The sequence below is a fragment of the Eretmochelys imbricata genome, chromosome 6 (assembly GCF_965152235.1).
Source record: "Eretmochelys imbricata isolate rEreImb1 chromosome 6, rEreImb1.hap1, whole genome shotgun sequence".
Classification (NCBI taxonomy): domain Eukaryota; kingdom Metazoa; phylum Chordata; order Testudines; family Cheloniidae; genus Eretmochelys; species Eretmochelys imbricata.
Genome location: NC_135577.1, coordinates 69,225,084 through 69,243,190, shown reverse-complemented (window position 1 = coordinate 69,243,190; position 18,107 = coordinate 69,225,084). Strand labels below are relative to the sequence as shown.

The 18,107-nt window shown below is 42.5% G+C and overlaps 1 protein-coding gene across 1 annotated transcript in view; it reads left to right on the top strand.

Annotated features, from left to right (window-relative positions):
* Positions 1-18,107, top strand: part of STARD9 (StAR related lipid transfer domain containing 9) — a 190,177-nt gene that overhangs the window by 109,612 nt on the left and 62,458 nt on the right. The window contains exons 11-16 of the mRNA XM_077818810.1: positions 245-342; positions 789-986; positions 1,361-1,458; positions 5,829-5,906; positions 7,562-7,636; positions 9,986-10,165. Of these exons, the coding sequence (XP_077674936.1) occupies positions 245-342; positions 789-986; positions 1,361-1,458; positions 5,829-5,906; positions 7,562-7,636; positions 9,986-10,165 (727 nt within the window). The remainder of the gene's footprint in view (positions 1-244; positions 343-788; positions 987-1,360; positions 1,459-5,828; positions 5,907-7,561; positions 7,637-9,985; positions 10,166-18,107) is intronic.

The window sequence follows — 18,107 nt, the reverse complement described above, 5'->3', positions numbered from 1 at the left end:
TTTAAAAAGGGTACATGTGGATGTGGTGAGAGTGTAACCTTGAATTGCTGCCCTTTAAAAAGTAGCATAAGAGGAACGTATTTTATGTAAAATGCCCAAAGCATATACTGTTTACTTCTGAGGTTTGAATTCTTCCATTCTTGTACCTGAGAAGAACATGTTCTCGTTCAGGCCTGCCCTGGCATGTGTTAAATATTAAGTATAGTCACACAGTTTGTATTTTGTCCCCCGATATGTGTCTTAGTGAAAGAGCTGATCCCAGTTATTGCAAAGATCGAATTACAGAAGGTGCCAACATTAACAAGTCATTGGTTACTCTGGGAATTGTCATCTCCACCTTAGGTATGTGTAATAAAATGAATATTTTTTTTATTTTGAAAGATAGTTATGCACAAAGCCACGAGACCCCTTGTTGTGTGCTGTATTTGAAAAGTGTGTTGGATTTAGAATACTGAGCTGAGGAGAACAGCTCGGTGGCCCCTTCATGTACTAGTTTGACATTATAGAATGAAAATAGCCATCATTAGAAAAAATGTAGTGATATTTAAACTGATTTCTAAAAAAGCGTTTTCAGATAAACAACTGATAATGGTTTAAATACTTTAATATCAGAGGACAGCCAGCAGGACGGTGTAAAATACAATACTAATGACATTTTTATCATCTCAGCCAATTAAGATGCAGAATTGAGAGTAATAAAGACACACTAAATGCAGAAGACAAGAAATTGCTATCTGAGCCCACTGAAGATAATCCCTCTCAGAAAATGTTTATTGTATTACCTACAGCACAAAACTCTCAGCTGTTCAGCAGCTGCCAGAGCATAAACAGCATAACTAGTGAAGGGGACAGCCATGTGAGCAGTCACCCTCCGGGCAGCGTCACCAGGCCTAGGCGTCAGGCTTACATCCCGTACCGTGATTCCATCCTCACCTGGCTTCTGAAGGACAGTCTAGGGGGCAACTCCAAGACCATCATGATCGCCAGTGAGTTCAGCTTTCTGTTCACTTCATATGTGGTGTGGTATACTGAAAAATAAACCACTACTGTGGTGTGAGGTCCATTGCATCATTTGGGCCTTGTCCTGCAAAGATTTTTCACCTATGCTTAATTTCATGCACAGGGGATAATCTCATTGAAGGAAGTCAGTGGAACTAAATTTAAGATTGAACATGTGTCTTTCTAAGACTGGGGCTTTGATCAGCACTATTATAGGATGTGTTTATAAATTAAGGGATTTTGATAAGTCATTCTCTATGGACTTGAGATAAATCCCTAAAGACATTTTAAGTTATTAATAAATTTACGATTTTTATAAAAACAGTAATCTCTATAAATCTGTTTTGTTCTTCATTTAAAGCCATCTCTCCTGCTAGCTCCAGCTACAATGAGACCATGAGTACTTTGAGATATGCCTCAAATGCCAAAAACATTATTAACAAGCCCCAGGTGAATGAGGTGAGACACCAACTTCTGATTTTATTTAATTTTTATATATGTTTTAAATTTATTTAGCATATCTACCAAACACAGTCTGAACACATTTAAGTAATTGAAAGACACAAATATAACCTTACAGCAATGGGCTTTGACCAATGTCAGCGTCAGATAGACTCATCTCTGGATCATATGTCAAAAAAGAATTGTTTGTAATTGATTGAGTGCAGTTTATATAATTTTGTACCTCTGACTCGTGAGACATTCCTGTTTTGTATCCCTTCAGCTTTCATCCCTCTTGTTTGTGAATTTTCATTTCAAATATGTTTACTATGGGCTTGTCTATAGGAACACTTCGTTTGCCACAAGCTGAGGAGTAAATCTACCCCATGCTAGTCTACCATGCACAATGTCCATGTGTACCTTGCTGTCATGCACTGAAAGTTCCCCAGTGCACTATGATCTACTCCTGTTTCAAAGCAGAGCACATTTATAATACAGCATTGAATTACATGATCGCATGCTATATTTTCCACAGGACTTCAGCTTTATTCAGTGCACAGGCTGTACCTGCTTTGGAGATGACTCAGGGTTGTATATTAAAGGTTGCTGTTGTCTGTAATTTGAAGGTGCATAGTGAATAAGGTAGCGAGTTGGAGGAAGAGAGAGGATGGTCTCATAGTTAAGATAAATGTTGCCCTGGAGAACTGGATTCCATCCCTATCTCTGCCATGGAGTTCCTGTGAGATGCTGGATAAATCACTTAAACCAAACTTTTCTCAGGTGGTCTCTAACTGTGTGTTCCTCATTTTCTGGGTGACTGACTTGAGACCTGGGGTCTGATTTACAGAAGTGCTGAATACTCACAGCTGCAACGAAAAGTGAATGAGAGCTGTGCTTTAAATATGTAAGTTGCTATATAATGCTAAGTACTGAGAAAATCAAGTCCTAAGCATCTCTGGTTGGTGGAACCTTTTGACCTTAATCTCTCTGGGCCTCATCTCCCCATATGTAAAATGGAGATCATAGCATCCCTTCACCTCACTGGGTGTTGTGAAGATAATTCAGTTAATGTTTGTGAAGCACTCAGATCCTGTAGTGATGAACACCATAGAAAAACTCAGGAGGAAATTAATAATTCTGTCTTCAAAGCAGGGTTTTGAATAGTGTGCAAGAATTAAGGCCTGGGTCCATACGTTGAGCAGTGATGATAAAGCAAAAATACTGGATAGCAGTTCATTAAATGAACACCATCTATCTTGGTCACTGAATGAGAATGGGTTCTTGTGCAAGGAAAAAAGCATGTGTTCATGTCATTAAAGACCTGATCATAATGCATACACACTAGGTGGCTGAATTAAGGTTGCAAAGGTCTGGCATTTTCTCAGTTTTGAGTTCTTGATTTTACAACCTTATTAATGTCCTTTTAACATAGCTTTGTGTGTGTAATTTCCTAGACTTATACAAAAGAAAAATGAAAAAACAAATTTCATCGTGTGGCATCATATTGACCCCCAGGTTTGTCATCAGCAGCGTTGGAACCTTTAGATTCACCACACAGACCTCTGCAAGCTGAACTGAGTAACTGATAGTATTAGTGGACCTTTATGGTCCTTTATGTGGACCAGTACTAAAGGGGACTGGGGGACACACTTTGACAGTGGGTTTCACTGATATTATCTGACAGCAAATAGATGGTGAGATTCAGGAGGCTTTAGTTCTGTTTCAGAGTGTGCTCTAGTAGGCACAGATTCTTCTGCCCATTCCTCCAAATGTGACCCTTTATGCCCTGTCCCCTCCAACCTGTCTCAGTTGCAATCCTGCAACCCCTGGCTCCTTGTCCTAGTCCCATTCTCCTCATTTAGCCAGTCTCCACTCCCCAGGATCCTCATCTCAGTCCCAGTTTCCTTACTCAGATAGTTCTAGTACCCCCTTTCCGAGTTCCTTGTCCAGTCTCTCTCCTGCTTTCCTCCCAAGTCAACCTCACCAGGCTCCTCATCCAGCCTGTCTTCCCATACCACCTCCCTGGCTCCTTGCCTCAGTCTCACCTTTTCCTGGCTCCTTATCCAAACTGCTCTGCCAATAGAATTGCTCTGCCAATTCTAGTTCTTCCTTGGCATCCCGGGTCTTGGTTGGATTTATCCCCTCTGTTCCTCTCCTGACCCCAATTTCTTAGTTCCCGCCTCCTTGGTCAGCCAGTCCCAGCTTCCCCCAATCTCCTTTTCTGATCTTGATGTCCTCTAACTCCCAGTCCACTGGGTCTGCATCCCACACATTTCCGTCACTGGCTCCCAGTCCTAGTCTCCTTGCCCAACCATTTCCAGTCTCCCCTCCCTCTTGGCTCCCAGTTTCCTTGCCCACCAATTCCAGTTGCCACAATTTCTCTGCCCACCCACCTCCAGTCCTAGTCTAACCAGACTCCTTGGCCTGATTTGCTCCTAACCTTCCCCCTGCACTCCATCCAGCTTTTGTCCCCTCTGCATTCAAGTCAGACAGCTTCCTTCTCCACTCTGCATGGGTGGTAGCATGAGGGGTCATTGAGAGCAGGAGAGACAGACTCCCTGCTCTCAGTTCCAGTGACTGACCCCACCCTACCCTGGAGCAGTAATTTCAGGGAAAGTTCAGTTTTGCCCCTGTAGCCCTGGGCTGATGCATTCTAAGTTGCTCTGTGGGGATGGTGCATGTCACACAAAAGAGCTCTGTTCAGTGAGGACAGAATCTTCAGAGGTTTTAGCTGCTAAAATCAAAGAAGTCTCTTCTGAACATGTGTGAATCGCAATTTTTCAAAGGCTTATAACTTGACCCAATTTGGGCTGAATTTGTCAAGGATGGCAAATGGCACATTCCTGACATAAAGCCAACCCCTTGCCAGATTTCAAGCCCAAAACATAGGGGGCACTAGATCTTTTCAAAGGAAAGCTCTTTATTTTATTTTTTTAACATGGGCAAAATGTATTTTTTTTCCTAGCCTTATTCTTGGAAATGGTTGAACCATTTTGGCTGAAATATTTTTTATTTTTTTTTTAATCCTGAAGCAGAAAGATGAGGCATGGAAAATTTGAGCCCAAATGGTTAAAATTTGGCAAAGTTTTAAGAATGGAAAACAAGGTCTTATAATGGGAAGTGTCAGGCAACATTAATTATAGGTGTTGCGTAGAGCCCCAATCATAATACTACATTGCCTTGGTTCTATAATCTGGATTCAGGTAAAATTACCCTTGAAATCTGTGCAGGAGTGAGGGCTGCAGGATCAGTTCTATGAGGACTCATAAGCAGTACCTATACATGGGAGTAGTCCCATTACATTCAAACGGCATTACTTGTGTGACTGTTTGTATGAGTCCTTGAACTTCAATGAGCGTTGAATTGGGCCCGTAGTTATCTCCTTCCTACATGTGTGTTCTCCTTCTTGGAGACTGAATCCTTTGATGAAAAGCCTTCTGTATTTTATGGTTCCTGAGGGAGTCTACAGAAGTACAGTAGATTCTAGAATAAATGTCCTTTTTGTTCCCTTGTACAGTGTTATTGGAGAGAGAGGATGGCTCATTGGTTAGGGCACTAGCCTAAGCTCTGGTCTACAGTACAAACTTAGGTTGGTATAACTACGTTTCCCAGGGGTATGGAAAATCGACACCCCTGAGCGACACAGTTAATCCGATCTAACTCCTAGTCAGTGCTATGTCAATGGGAGGGCTTCTCCCATTGACATAGCTACTGCCTCTCGGGTTGGTGGAGTGCCTACGCCGCTGAGAGATGCTCTCCCATCAACATAGATAGTGTCTTCGCTAACCGCTACAACGGTTCAGCTGCACTGCGGCTTGCAGACAAGTTCTAAGCCTTGGGAGACCTGGGTTCAATTCCCTGCTCCATCATAGGCTTCCTGTGTGACCTTGGGCAAGTCACTTAGGCTACATCTACACTTACAAGAGTGTGTAGAGAACAAGCAACCACGTGTCTAGCTACACGCCACAGTGAAAGGCTCCAGCAGTGGGAAGGCAGCAGGGAAAGGCTCCAGCAGACTCTCTGTGGTGAGGAAAGGCTTTGGTATCAGGGAAAGTTCTGGCAGCAGTGAGGTGCCAGAGCCTTTCCCTGCTACCTCTCCCCTGCCAGAGCCTTGCCAGCTGCTTGCACCTTTCACCATGGAAGAGAGAGGCTCTGGCAGCAGGGAGACAGAGGTATCCTAAGAGCTCTACAATAATTGGGGTACAACATAAGGAATGGCAGCTTTTATTTAAAATTCACCCACCCCCCCATAGAAAATCTGAATTTTATTTTAACGTCCTTTCTTAACAGAGTTGTTTTGGAATAACCATCTGTAAGGGAAGTCATTGTCTTCTTTTACTAGATTATTATTTTTAAATATGATTGATAATCATCTCTTAATGTTTCAGGATGCAAATGTAAAACTGATTAGAGAACTCCGAGAGGAAATAGATAGATTAAAAACTATGCTGATGAGCTTTGAACTGGTATGTATGAATTCTTATCTTAACTGAACCCTCAGTAATGCTTTGGGAAGCTATATAACCATAATTTTATGTATTGCAACTTTCTTTACATTTGTTGAATGGGACTGGGAGGGAATGACTCTATTAATTCTTTTAGTGTCTTTATCATGGTTTTGCAGCAGCTGCACCTCTGCCAGATTGGCTACACTCTCTGGTATTGTTTCTTAATGACCCTTAAGCATAAGCTGTTAAGCAATTATTAGAAAGGGCCTCCTCTCGATCTTTAGGATGGATAGTCTGATTTGGCTAGCCAAGCAGACCGCTACAGTGAAATATACATTCCATTATACAGTACAGGAGCACCAGGCTAGTAACAAAACCAGATAGAATACTAATAATTAATAAAGAGCACCACCACACTTGTCATAGTCCTTTTCTAAGAAAGTGACTAATAGGTAGTTTAGGGTTAGAACAGAGGTGGGCAAACTACGGCCCACGGGCCACATCCGGCCCGCGGAACCCTCCTGCCCGTCCCCTGAGTTCCTGGTCCGGGGGCTACCCCCCAGCCCTTTACCTGCTGTTCCCCCTCTCCCGCAGCCTCAGCTCATTGCGCCACCAGCACAATGGTTTGGGCAGCAGTGCAGTTGCAGAGCTGTGGCCTGACCCAGTGCTCTGTGCTGCACAGGTGGCGTGGCCGGCTCTATTAGCTGCCTGTCCTGGTGCTCCGGGCTGCGCGGCTGTAGCGTCACCAGCCGCCACTGCTCCAGGCAGTGCAGTAAGGGGGCAGGGAGCAGGGCGGGTTGGCTAGAGGGCAAGGGAGTTCAGGGTGGTGGTCAGGGAGCAGGGGTGTGGATAGGGGTTGGGGCGGTCAGAGGGCGGGGAACAGTGGGGTTGATTGTGGGGGGCAGTCAGGAAGGAGAGGGGGCAGTCAGGGGCAGGGGTTCCGGGGGCAGTCACGGGACAGGGAGAAGGGATGGTTGGATGGGGCAGGGGTCCCAGGGGGGCAGTCAGGAATGAGAGGAAGGGTTGGATGGGGTGGGGAGTCCGGGGACAGTCAGGGGACAGGGAACAGGTAGATGGGCAGGAGCCCTGGGGGGGCTGTCAGGGAGCAAGTAGAGGGGTGGTCAGATAGGGGACGGGGGCCAGGCCAAGCCTGGCTGTTTGGGGAGACTCAGCCTCCCCTAACCATCCCTCCATACCATTTTGGAAACCCGATGTGGCCCTCAGGCCAAAAAGTTTGCCTGCCCCGGGTTAGAACGTAGTCTGCGCTCCCTGAGAGATGATGGGAACCGACTCTGAACATAAAATACAGCTAGCATTCTTTGTTGTTTTCCTGCATGTTTGCTGCTTCATTTGGACCAGTTGTGAGCTTTAGCACATTTGTGTCACTACTCCTCTTGCAGGTAGAGGCCAAGACTACACTAACTCTGAGCTTCCCCACACAGAGACAGGGTAGTGCAAAAGCAGTATTTAACTATTCTTTCACAGTATCATACAAGGAGTAAGTAACTAGAAAGTATTTCCTGAGTAAATTTGGAGGGTAAAATCAAATGTCTGCCTACGTTATCTTTACTTCTGTTGCTTCACTTCTCTGAAATCAGTATGTTTGACAGAACTTGCCTGCCTGAGTTGTGAGTAAGAAAACAGACAGATTTCTGTAATATTTGTTTGTACAGAGGAATTCTAGCCCTTCCTGGAGTGATGACAGAGATGGAAATCTGACAGAATTGGTTCTTCAGAATGAAATGAAGGTGGGTATATTTTATTAATCTTCCCTCGCACACACTTTGATAGGGACAGTGACATCTTTTTTAAACAGTGAAAATATTCCCATATTAACGCTTTTATCCCTGCTGGTGGAATATCCATATTTTTCAGCAAGTCTTTCATAAAACTTCCATTCTACTGAATGGCAGGTGTAGTGCATTCAATTCTCAACAAGCATTTAAAATGTCCTTAATAGTACATGGTATAGTTTTCATATCTATGTAACCTGGCCATTTTAGAGTTTTCTGTAGCACCAATCACTGTAGAAACAATGTGCTTCTCAGGTAAATTAGTTGTATGAGTTGCGGTACCAAGTGGACTTCAAGGAGAGGAGTTTTCTACCCTTCTCCCTGAAGTGGTTAGGAAGACCGAAACAATGAAAAGTGATAATTCTGTTGTCTGCAAGTACTTCCTGAGGGGTTAACTTCTGGCTCCATTTGAGTACAGAAGAGCTTTGGTCTTGCAGAACTCCTAAAGAGCATAGGGCTGAAGCTCTGCCTCTCACCAAACTGACTTGGTCAGCAGCAGTGCAAGCTTCCCCCGCTGCCCCATCAGTTCACTGTCAATCCTCACCTTGAAAGACCACATCTTGGGGGTGTAATAAAGGGGACAGTTGTCAACTTAATCTAATATCTGTATGACTTTTTTGTATCTACTGTTTGTTACAAGTAGCACCCAAGATTACTGTAACTTACAGAATTTAGCAAAAAAACAAAAAGCACTTTCCTTTTTTAAAGTTTGTTTAAATTGTGCTTTTGACTGTTCCACTGTTTTCCCTGTACAGTCCATGAGTATAGCACTAACTGACTAGCAAAAGAAAACTTAATTACCAGCAAGGGTGCAGAAAAACGCTCAACTTTTGTTTTTAGAAAAATATTTCATAACAATCACTATTTAAAGAATGTTCTGCTAGAATTTAAGTCTTCAAAAATTGGTCAGTTTTGAAAAACTCAAGTTGACAGTGTCCCTTTAAGTCATTATGGTCTAGTCTGTCATTGACCTCTCTGCTAAGACCATCAAAACCTGTGACAAATGTGATTGTAGTTTTGTGATATGGACACTTGTCCTTTAAGACCTGAACTGAGACCACCAACGTATTTCATAAAGTTGCTGTACAATTATCAAACGGTTAATGACATTTAGACTACAGAGATAACATTAAGGACAAGAAATCACCACTAACCTGGAGTGGATTTGAAGATCTTAATTTTAAAGTTCAGTGAGGGTTATAACAACACAAACAAAGATTATTTTAAAAGTTATGAAAAACACCTTGAGAATGTATCCTTTGATATTTTGGAGTAAGTTTTGAATGAGCTAAGTTGGTGGTTCTCAAACTTTTTTTTCCACGGACCACTTGAAAATTGCTGAGGGTCTCGGCGGACCACTTAATGATCTTTCCAAATGTTGTTTGTACCATTAGCTAACTTTTGTAAAGTGCTTTGGATATAAGTGCTATATAAAAAAACCTTAATAAAAATTAATGTGTTTTTTTTTTTTGTTCTACAAACAAAAGCACACCACTCATATTTTAATATCAGTAGTCTTACCTTTCTAATGCAATGGATGTGTCCTCTCTTCCCTGCCGTGGCAGCTCCCGAGCTGGGACTGGCAAGAAGTGGGGGTCTCTCTTTCTCTCTCCTGCTGTGGCCGCCCCCGAGCTGCAGCTGGGAAGGAGGGGGTTTTCTCCCTGGCAGCTGCAGCCCTGGAGCTGGGGAAAGTCACCTCTTTCTCTGGCCGCCACAGCCCTGCAGATCCCAAATGTCCCCCCACCCGCTCTTCTCACCCCACTGCCACCTACACCCTATTCCTCCCAAGGCCACCACCTCACCTTACATGTGCATCTTCTCCAGGGTCCAGGCACCTAATTAGTGGAGCCATGCGTGCATGGCTCCACTAATTAGGTGGGTGGCCCTTCATTCTCTCATGTGCGCCTGCCCAGGCGCGTACCTTAAAGGGAACTATCCGTGGACAACCTGAATGGAGCTCGTGGACCACTGGTGGAGTGGTCCACGGACCACCGTTTAAGAACCTCTGAGCTAAGTCGCCATTTCCCCTTGGATTGGTGCAACATTCACCGGCATTTTTGCGCACATGAAATAGATTTCAGGTACAATTCTAATTTTGTGTCTAGTGATGTGCTTTTCACCTAGAATTGGAAGTACCCAGGTTTGCATGCACAATTCAGTGGAAGATGGAAATTTTGCAAGAGTAAATTGCATTGGCAAAAGGGAAGCTGTCCTTTTGGGGAAAAAATGATATTTTGAGATATACCTAACTTGCTGTATAAATAAAATCTTTAGTGTTAACTTCCTTTTCTGACCTTCCTTAAGATTGAACAGCTGACCAAAGACTGGAGCGATAAGTGGACTGACAGGAAAGCCATAATGGAAGAATACAGTGTGGACATCAACAAAGAAAAAGCTGGAGTGATAATAGATTCCAATTTACCTCATTTAATGGCAGTGAATGATGATATCCTCAGTACTGGAGTTTTGCTTTATCATCTCAGGGTGAGACAATATAATCACTTCTTTCATTTTGTTTGACTTTCAATAGGTGTCTTTCCTTTGGGAATAGAGAACTCGATTGGGTGGCATTACAACGGCAATTATCAAACTGCAAAAAGCTGTATTGCAAGACACACACCAAAAACTCTACAAAAAGACAGTTACATTGGTAGCAGGACAACCGTGAAAAACAAAGGGGAAACCATCTGTTCTCTACCATCTGTACAAAACAAGATGCATTCAGCTGAATATTAAAATGACCTTTATCAGTGCATATGCAAAACTTATGAAAAAGTGCGTGTGCATACATGCAAAAGCAAACTAGGTGCCCAGCTGCCCAGATACGCATGCAAGTAACTGTTTGCACACACAGAATGGGTGCATGTCACTTTTTGTGGGCTCAGTAGCATTTCAGGGCAACTGCTCCTGTATTCCCCCTCCATGGTCCAGTGTGGGCACCCATTCTAGGCTCCAGCCTCCTCAAGCTGTCACCTCTCTTGGGCAGAGACCCATGTGTCTCTCCCTCCTGAACAGTTTTTTTCCAGGCTGCACAGTTCCCTGCCTACATTGTGTTATCCCCAGCAAGTCAGACTGCCTAAACAAGCCAACATCTGTGTTTTAGCATAATTGCCAGCAGTTATAAGCTGCCACACAGCCCTTTATAAGGAAGCACATTTATTCTTAAGGTGAAAGCATTACAGAGAAAACATATAGAAAAGAATAAAAGTTCTTGTGTGCATGCTAAAAAAGCTTTCCAGATGTTACCCATCAGTTTTATGGGACCTTAGTAGGCCAAAGTCCTTCCAGTTTTTCCCAGAGATTGGACCCCCTGGGATAGAAGGTTCTGTCCGTTTGCTGGATCAGAACAAAGGCCCCGAGTCAGTTTGAACTCAGGCTATTTATCCAAAAGTCTACTCTTTGTCTTTGGGTCTCTGTAGAATCAACTTCGAAATACTTTATATGTGCCTGTCCGGGTGGTGGTACTTCTCTGGAGTGAATTTGCGTATTCACCCTCCACTGTGCTTAGTTTCTGGAAGGCAGTGGTCAGCCTCCCCCATGGTATTACATACAATCCCTGGCCCACAATGATGCATAAGATTAATACACTAAGATTTCCCTAAAACATTGCAGGAAATTACCATATCTGTCACAGGATTAATTGTTTGTGTCAAAGTATGCATGCAGAAGCTTAAAATTTGGCCAGGTGTTATAACATAAACATGTTATTACAGCCTTCACATGGAATGAGTGATGGTAGTAGCCAGGAACACCAGAACCTGTGTAGAAGTTGGGGGGGTGGGGCTATCAGTGCCAGAACTATGGCCCACCACCGGCACCTTGTCTTCTCCCCAAGGCCCTACCCTCTGGCCAGGCTGGAAGCCAGAGCCAGCCTGTGGTAAGAGTCACCCAGGGAGCCCAGGACTTTGCTTAGGAGCAAAGTCTCACTGCAAGTCCTCCCAGTAGAAACCACTTTTTAAAATGGGACTTAGGCTTCTAGGTCACTCGGGTCTGATTCTGAAAAGTATTCAGGCACTTAAACAGGCAGATAAGCTTCTGGTGGGACTTTCAAAGTGCCTAGCACTTAGCTGCCATTGATTTTTATGATTTCCCATTGAAACCAATGAGAGTTATCTACCTGGCTGCTTTTGAAAATCCCACTAAGCACTTATCTGCATCTTTAGGTGCTTAAATATCTCTAAAAATCTCATTCTTAGGCACATCTGAAAATTTTATCCAGTGTTTTAGACATCTGGTTTTTTTGGCTGCAGCATGCCACTTTAACTGATGCCACAAGCTAGTACTGGCAAACAGTGACATGGCACATCTAGCTTGCCTGCTATACACAAAAGGTGGTTTGCAACATGCATTTGTTTCACTGACATTTATCTTTGACAGAAAATGCTGCAAACCCTCCTCCTTCTTTAGAATCCTAACTTTTTTTCTGACAGCAAACATGACTTGGAGATCAGGTCAGCACAATGATCACAACTATTGATTAGGGCAATGCTTTTTTCTTTGTGTGATGTTGTGAAGAATACTGTCTGGGATAATTCATCCTTCAAAAAACCAGTCAGGTTATATGTTAACCTGGTTTTCCAGCACAAACAAACAATGTGTTTGAGGGAACTGTTACCAGCTTTCTTGTCCTTTAATGTTATCTCTGTAGTCTAAATATTTTGCTCTATAACACTAGTTTTATGTCTTCCTCTCTTTGATTTTCAACTAATCTAAAACTGAAATTCAAAATGAATCATGGTAACTGCCATCGTTGTTATGGTAAACAATGATGTACACTTTGAACTAAAAGAAAAGGAGTACTTGTGGCACCTTGGAGACTAACCAATTTATTTGAGCATGAGCTTTCGTGAGCTACAGCTCACTTCATCGGATGAAATGCTCAAAAAAATTGGTTAAAAGCTCATGCTCAAATAAATTGGTTAGTCTCTAAGGTGCCACAAGTACTCCTTTTCTTTTTGCGAATACAGACTAACACAGCTGTTACTCTGAAACCTGACACTTTGAACTGTCACTCACTTATTTATTATTACATGATTTCTTTTCTTATTACATGTATTAATCCAGTTGTTAAGTCCAGCAACTGTCTCTGAGAGCTCCTGTAAAAGAGTGCTGTATGCTGGGATCCAGTTCAGGAATGGTGTGCCACATCTGTATTAACAATTCCTATGAGCAATGTATTTTTCTTTTTCCTTTTCTAAACTAACTCCTTCCTTGTCTTAAACTAGCCTGTAAGCAACAGGCCTTTTCAAATGGCAAGAACATTTTGTCGAGGCAAGGTGAGTGAGGGAATATCTTTTATTGGACCAACTTCTGCTGGTGAGAGAGACAAGCTTTTGAGCCACACACAGAGCTCTTCTGAAGGCTCTGAAGAAGAGCTCTGTGTGGCTCAAAAGCTTGTCTCTCTTACCAGCAGAAGTTGGTCCAATAAAAGATTTTACCTCACACACCTTGTGTCTCTGATATCCTAGGACCAACCGTTACAATTACATCACATAGAACATACTGAGAATGCAATTATGCTGTTCTACTGTGTGTGTTAATTGCCGTGGAGGAAGAATATATTGCTCCACCGGAGCAAAAACCTGCTTTAGTTGCCTATGAAACCTGCTTCAGAAAACAGAAAAGCACTGTTAGTTTAAAATGTGATTTTTACTTAAAAATGGTATAGCTTTTAACTAGGGCTGACAATTAACTGCTGTTAATGCCTACAATAAACACTCAGAACAATTAATGCATTAATTTCTTTAATGCACATTAATCGCAGACCCTTTGTGTGGGAGGGCAGCATGAGCTGCTCCAAAGAACCTGTCTGGTCAAGCGCAGTAATACAAGCCGCCACCAGAGGGCCGGAAAAGGAGGCTACAGAAAGTAAGGTAGTTCTCATTCCTGCATTTTTCAAATAAAAACAGGACAGCCAGGGCAGGGGCTCACCAGAGCAGCCCCCTCCCTTGCAGGGCTCACCTGAACTGCCCTCCCCATGCCTGCTGTGGCTGGAGAACAATTAATCGCGACTAATTTTCTTAATTGCTTTACAGCCCTACTTTTAACATCAGTGCTGTAGAAGGCATTGGGTCGCACCTCTGGTGGAGTTCCTGAGGGGTTCAAAATTTGTATTAGGTCAGATTGCAAGTGCTCAAAGCAACGGTAACTTCAATTACTCTGAGGATAGGACAACCCAAAAAGTGGCCAGTACTGGCTAGAAAGGGAGCATGGTCAGGGCAACCAGTGAGTGCTCTGATTCTGCACCTCCCATCAGCTTTGCATTGATGGAGCTGTGATGGAAATTAAAGCTGCACCACGCAGAAACCCTACAAAGGCAACTGCTTGCACTCCAAAGGGATAAATTATCCATGAGGCACAAAGGGGTGTAATTGGAGCAAGGAGATATAACTTACCCTTTTCTCTGCCAACTTTTTTATAGTTGGCCCATGATTGTAGTTGCAAGACAGTTTAGGTCAGTATGTTGTTGTTCAAGGAGTCCTGCATTTAATGGCCATGCCCTCCATGCACAGTGTTCTTTGTGGAACAAATTCAGATACCAAAGACCAATTTTTTCAATTACCCTCTATATGTGAGCCTGCAAATACTGAACACGTACATACAAATCGGGTAGTTACGTGGGGTTTTGTATTCAATTTGCAGGTGTAGGTTTAGAGGCCCATTTGAAAATTGGCCTGGGTGATTTGTTTCTTGCAAAGGTGCATCTTTCAAGAGTTCTTGCTATTTGCTTTGACATTTTTCTTATTTGGAAATTGTAGCATTTGGAATTCGTGCTTGTGGATCTTTTCAGTGATTCATTCTCACATTTGGTCTGAAGTGCCTGATTATCTGGCTAAATGCTTTTATTTGAACTAAATACGTAGGCATAACCCTTCTTTCCATTGTAAAAAAAATAAAATAAAATAAACTTGTAAATTGCATACGTACAACTTTGGTGCTGCAGTCCAAAGGCAGAGTTTTACTACTACTTTGAAGGTGTATTACCGGTGAGGTGAATGCATCTAAAGGTCTCCTCCATTGATTGGCATAGAATACATAGATATTGTAACTGACAAGTAGTCTGTGGAATTATTTTTGTTAGCCATTTCAAAATAAATAATTGAAAGTATTAGTGATGCAGATGTAAATGTCAATGTTAGTAGACATTCATATTGAATTTTGACAACATTAATCTCAACTGTATATAGAAAGTAGTCACTACTACTTAAAGCACACTTTTTTAAAGCTAGTCCTTCCATATTATAATGTACTGATTTGCAAACAGTAAAGTATTCCATGTGCTACTTTTGTCAAAACCTAAAGTGGTTAACAGATCTCCATTTTAATGGAGAAAAGCTAGTCTGAAGGCTCACCGATAGGACTCATATAAGGCCTCTTATTAAGTTTGTTTCACTTACACTAACATCTTTGTCCCCTCTTTCTTTGCTCCTAGATGCTGCCTTTTCTTTTCTTTGTGCTTTGCCTCTTTTAGGCTCTGGTGTCTGTTACTTCCATCTGAACAACAAGAAGGTAAAATTTAGTGTTCCTTATGTTTTTGAGCAAGAGCACTGCACCATCATTTTATACTTTTTTCAGGGAAGGAAAAGGCAGCCAACTTTGAATCATATTGTGCAAGCAGTGTGTTCTCCATTTTTCTCTTCTTGTGTCCTACTTCATATACAGTAGATTTTACAACAGCTTAGCGACATGTTGTTGTTAGCTGTCTTTTATGAAGAGTATCTTTTTCCTTTTGATTTTAATAGCTCATTAGGGTCTGAAGTTTAAACTGTAGGATCTATTTGTATTGGTGTAAAAAGGATTAGTCCATTTGTGTAGTAAAGTCTTTTGAGAGATGTGTTTTCAAAACTGAAGTGCAAAAATATTTTCCCTAATACAGTAAAAGCTGTGTTATCCGGCACTTTACCAACCGGAAAGCTCTATAAACTGGCATTTCTGATCTTCATTCAAAGTCCAGTTTATAGTGTGGTTGGCACGGGGCCGGCAGGCTCCCTACCTGGCTCCGCATGACTCCCCAGAAGCGTCAACATGTCCCTGCTGCTCCTAGGCGGAGGAACAGCCATGAGGGGCTCTGAGTGCGGGGGGGGGCTCAGGACAGGGGGTTGAGGCAGTGTTCCCTCTAATTTTTTCCATCCATATGCGGAATGAATTTTGTTATGTGCACCATATCGAGGTATGTGCGGATGTGCGCCACCAGTAGAAACCAAAAACCTAGATATAATATTTTTTAAAAGTTACCATACGGATAATTACTCCAGCCAGGACAGGTTAGGCATTTTAGAACTCACTATTCAAAGAATTAAATTTAAGTGTAAGAGAAATAAAAATTATGAAATGCATAGACCAGTCAAAACACTAAAACAATGCACTTAGAAAGAAGTATCAAGAAGTAACAACAACCACCACCACAACAATACAAATATGTATGGGGAGGTGAGTGTGAAAGACAGGGTGTGCGTGCAATGGAGACACATGCTGCAGGTGCGTGTGTTGCCCCTTGAAGTACATTGACCCCACTTTAAGTAGATCAGTTGCCCTTTTAAGTAGATCAGCAAGTTCAGACATAAGAGCATCTGCCAGCAAGCTCCCTCCATCCTGAGCCCTGTTGTGCCACCCCCTCTCTATAGAGATGGGGTACGGGGGAGGGGATCACCCTGACATCAGCCCCCCTCCCTGCTCTGCACAGCAAGTAGGAGGCTCCTGGGAGCAGCTCCAAGGCAGAGGGCAGGAGCAACACACGGCAGTGGGCGGAAGGACACCTGAACTGCGCGACACTTGATAGCCTGCTTATAGCCTACAGAGAACTTAGGGTTGGGTGGTTGGCACCAGGGGCTGCCCCAGCAGCGGCTGGCACGGCTGCGGAAGTCATGGAGGTCCCGGAAAGTCACGGAATCCATGACTTCTGAGACAGACTCGCAGCCTTGCTTATAGCTTCTTCTCACAGAAAACAAGCTGACAGGGTCATTACTCAAGTGAGCTCTTCCTTTAATGAAGGAGAGTGAGGAATGAATTTAGAGTCTTTGACCTCCAGTTGTCACGCAAAATGATCACTTGCTTTGAAATTAGCACTTTTCTGTTAAAGTTCTTCATTTGCATTCCACACAGCTTCTTTCTCGTTTGATGAGTTATTTAGTTACAGGCGTGTACACAATGTAAATTATAATGGGATATAGATAAATGAAAACAATGGAAGTAACATCCCATTAGTTTCCATGAAGGTTAAACACGTAATCATTGTCATTGCCCTTCTCTGGACTTTTCCCAATTCTAATGTATCCTTTTCGAGATGGAGCAACCAGAACTGCACTCAGTATTCAAATACCATGGATGTATATTGTGCCATTATGATATTTTGTGTCTTATTATCTATCCCCTTCCTAATGGTTCTATCATTCTGTTAGCTTTTGTGACTGCTGCTGCACACTGAGTAGATGTTTTCAGAGAATTATCCAGGGTGACTCCAAGATCTCTTTCTTGAGTGGTGACCAGTAATTTAGACCCTATCATTTTATGTGCATAGCTGGAATTATTTTTTCCAATGTGCATTACTCAGCATTTACCAACATTGAATTTCATCTGCCATTTTGTTGTCCAGTCCCCCAGTTTTATGAGGTGCCTTTGTAAATCTCAGCTGTCAGTCTTGGACATTGTATCATCTATAAATTTTGCCACCTTACTGTTCACTCCCTTTTACAGATCATTTATGAATATTTTGAATAGCACGGATCCCTGTACAGATCCTTGGGGGACTTGGCTATCTGCCTCTCTCCACTGTGAAAACTGACCATTTATTCCTATCCTTTGTTTCCTGTCTTTTAACCAGTTACTGATCCATGAGGGGTCCTTCCTTCTTATCCCATGACTGCTTACTTTGGTTAAGAGCCTTTGGTGGGGGACCTTGTCAAAGGTTTTCTGAAAGTCCAAGTACACTATGTCCACTGGATCACCCTTGTCCACATATTTGTTGACCCCCTCAGAGAATTCTAATAGTTTGGTGAGGCATGATTTCCTTTTATAAAAGCCGTGTTGACTCAGTCCCAACATATTGTGTTTATTTAGATATCTGATAATTCTGTTCTCGACTATAGTTTCAACCAGTTTTCCTGGTTAGGCTTACTGCCTGTAATTGCCAGCATCAATTCTGAAGCCCCTTTTTTTTTTTTTTAAATTGGTACTACATTAGCTATCCTTCAGTCATCTGGTGCAGATGCTGATTTAATTAATAGGTTACATACCGGAATTAGTAGTTCTACAATTTCATATTTGAGTTCCTTCAGAACTCTTGCGAGAATACCATCTGGTCTTGGTGACTTACTATTTAGTTTATCATTTTGTTCCACACCCTCCTTTACCAACACCACAGCCTGGAACAGTTCCTGTTATTTGTCACCTAAAAAAAATGGCTCAGGTTTGGGGATTTCTCCCACAT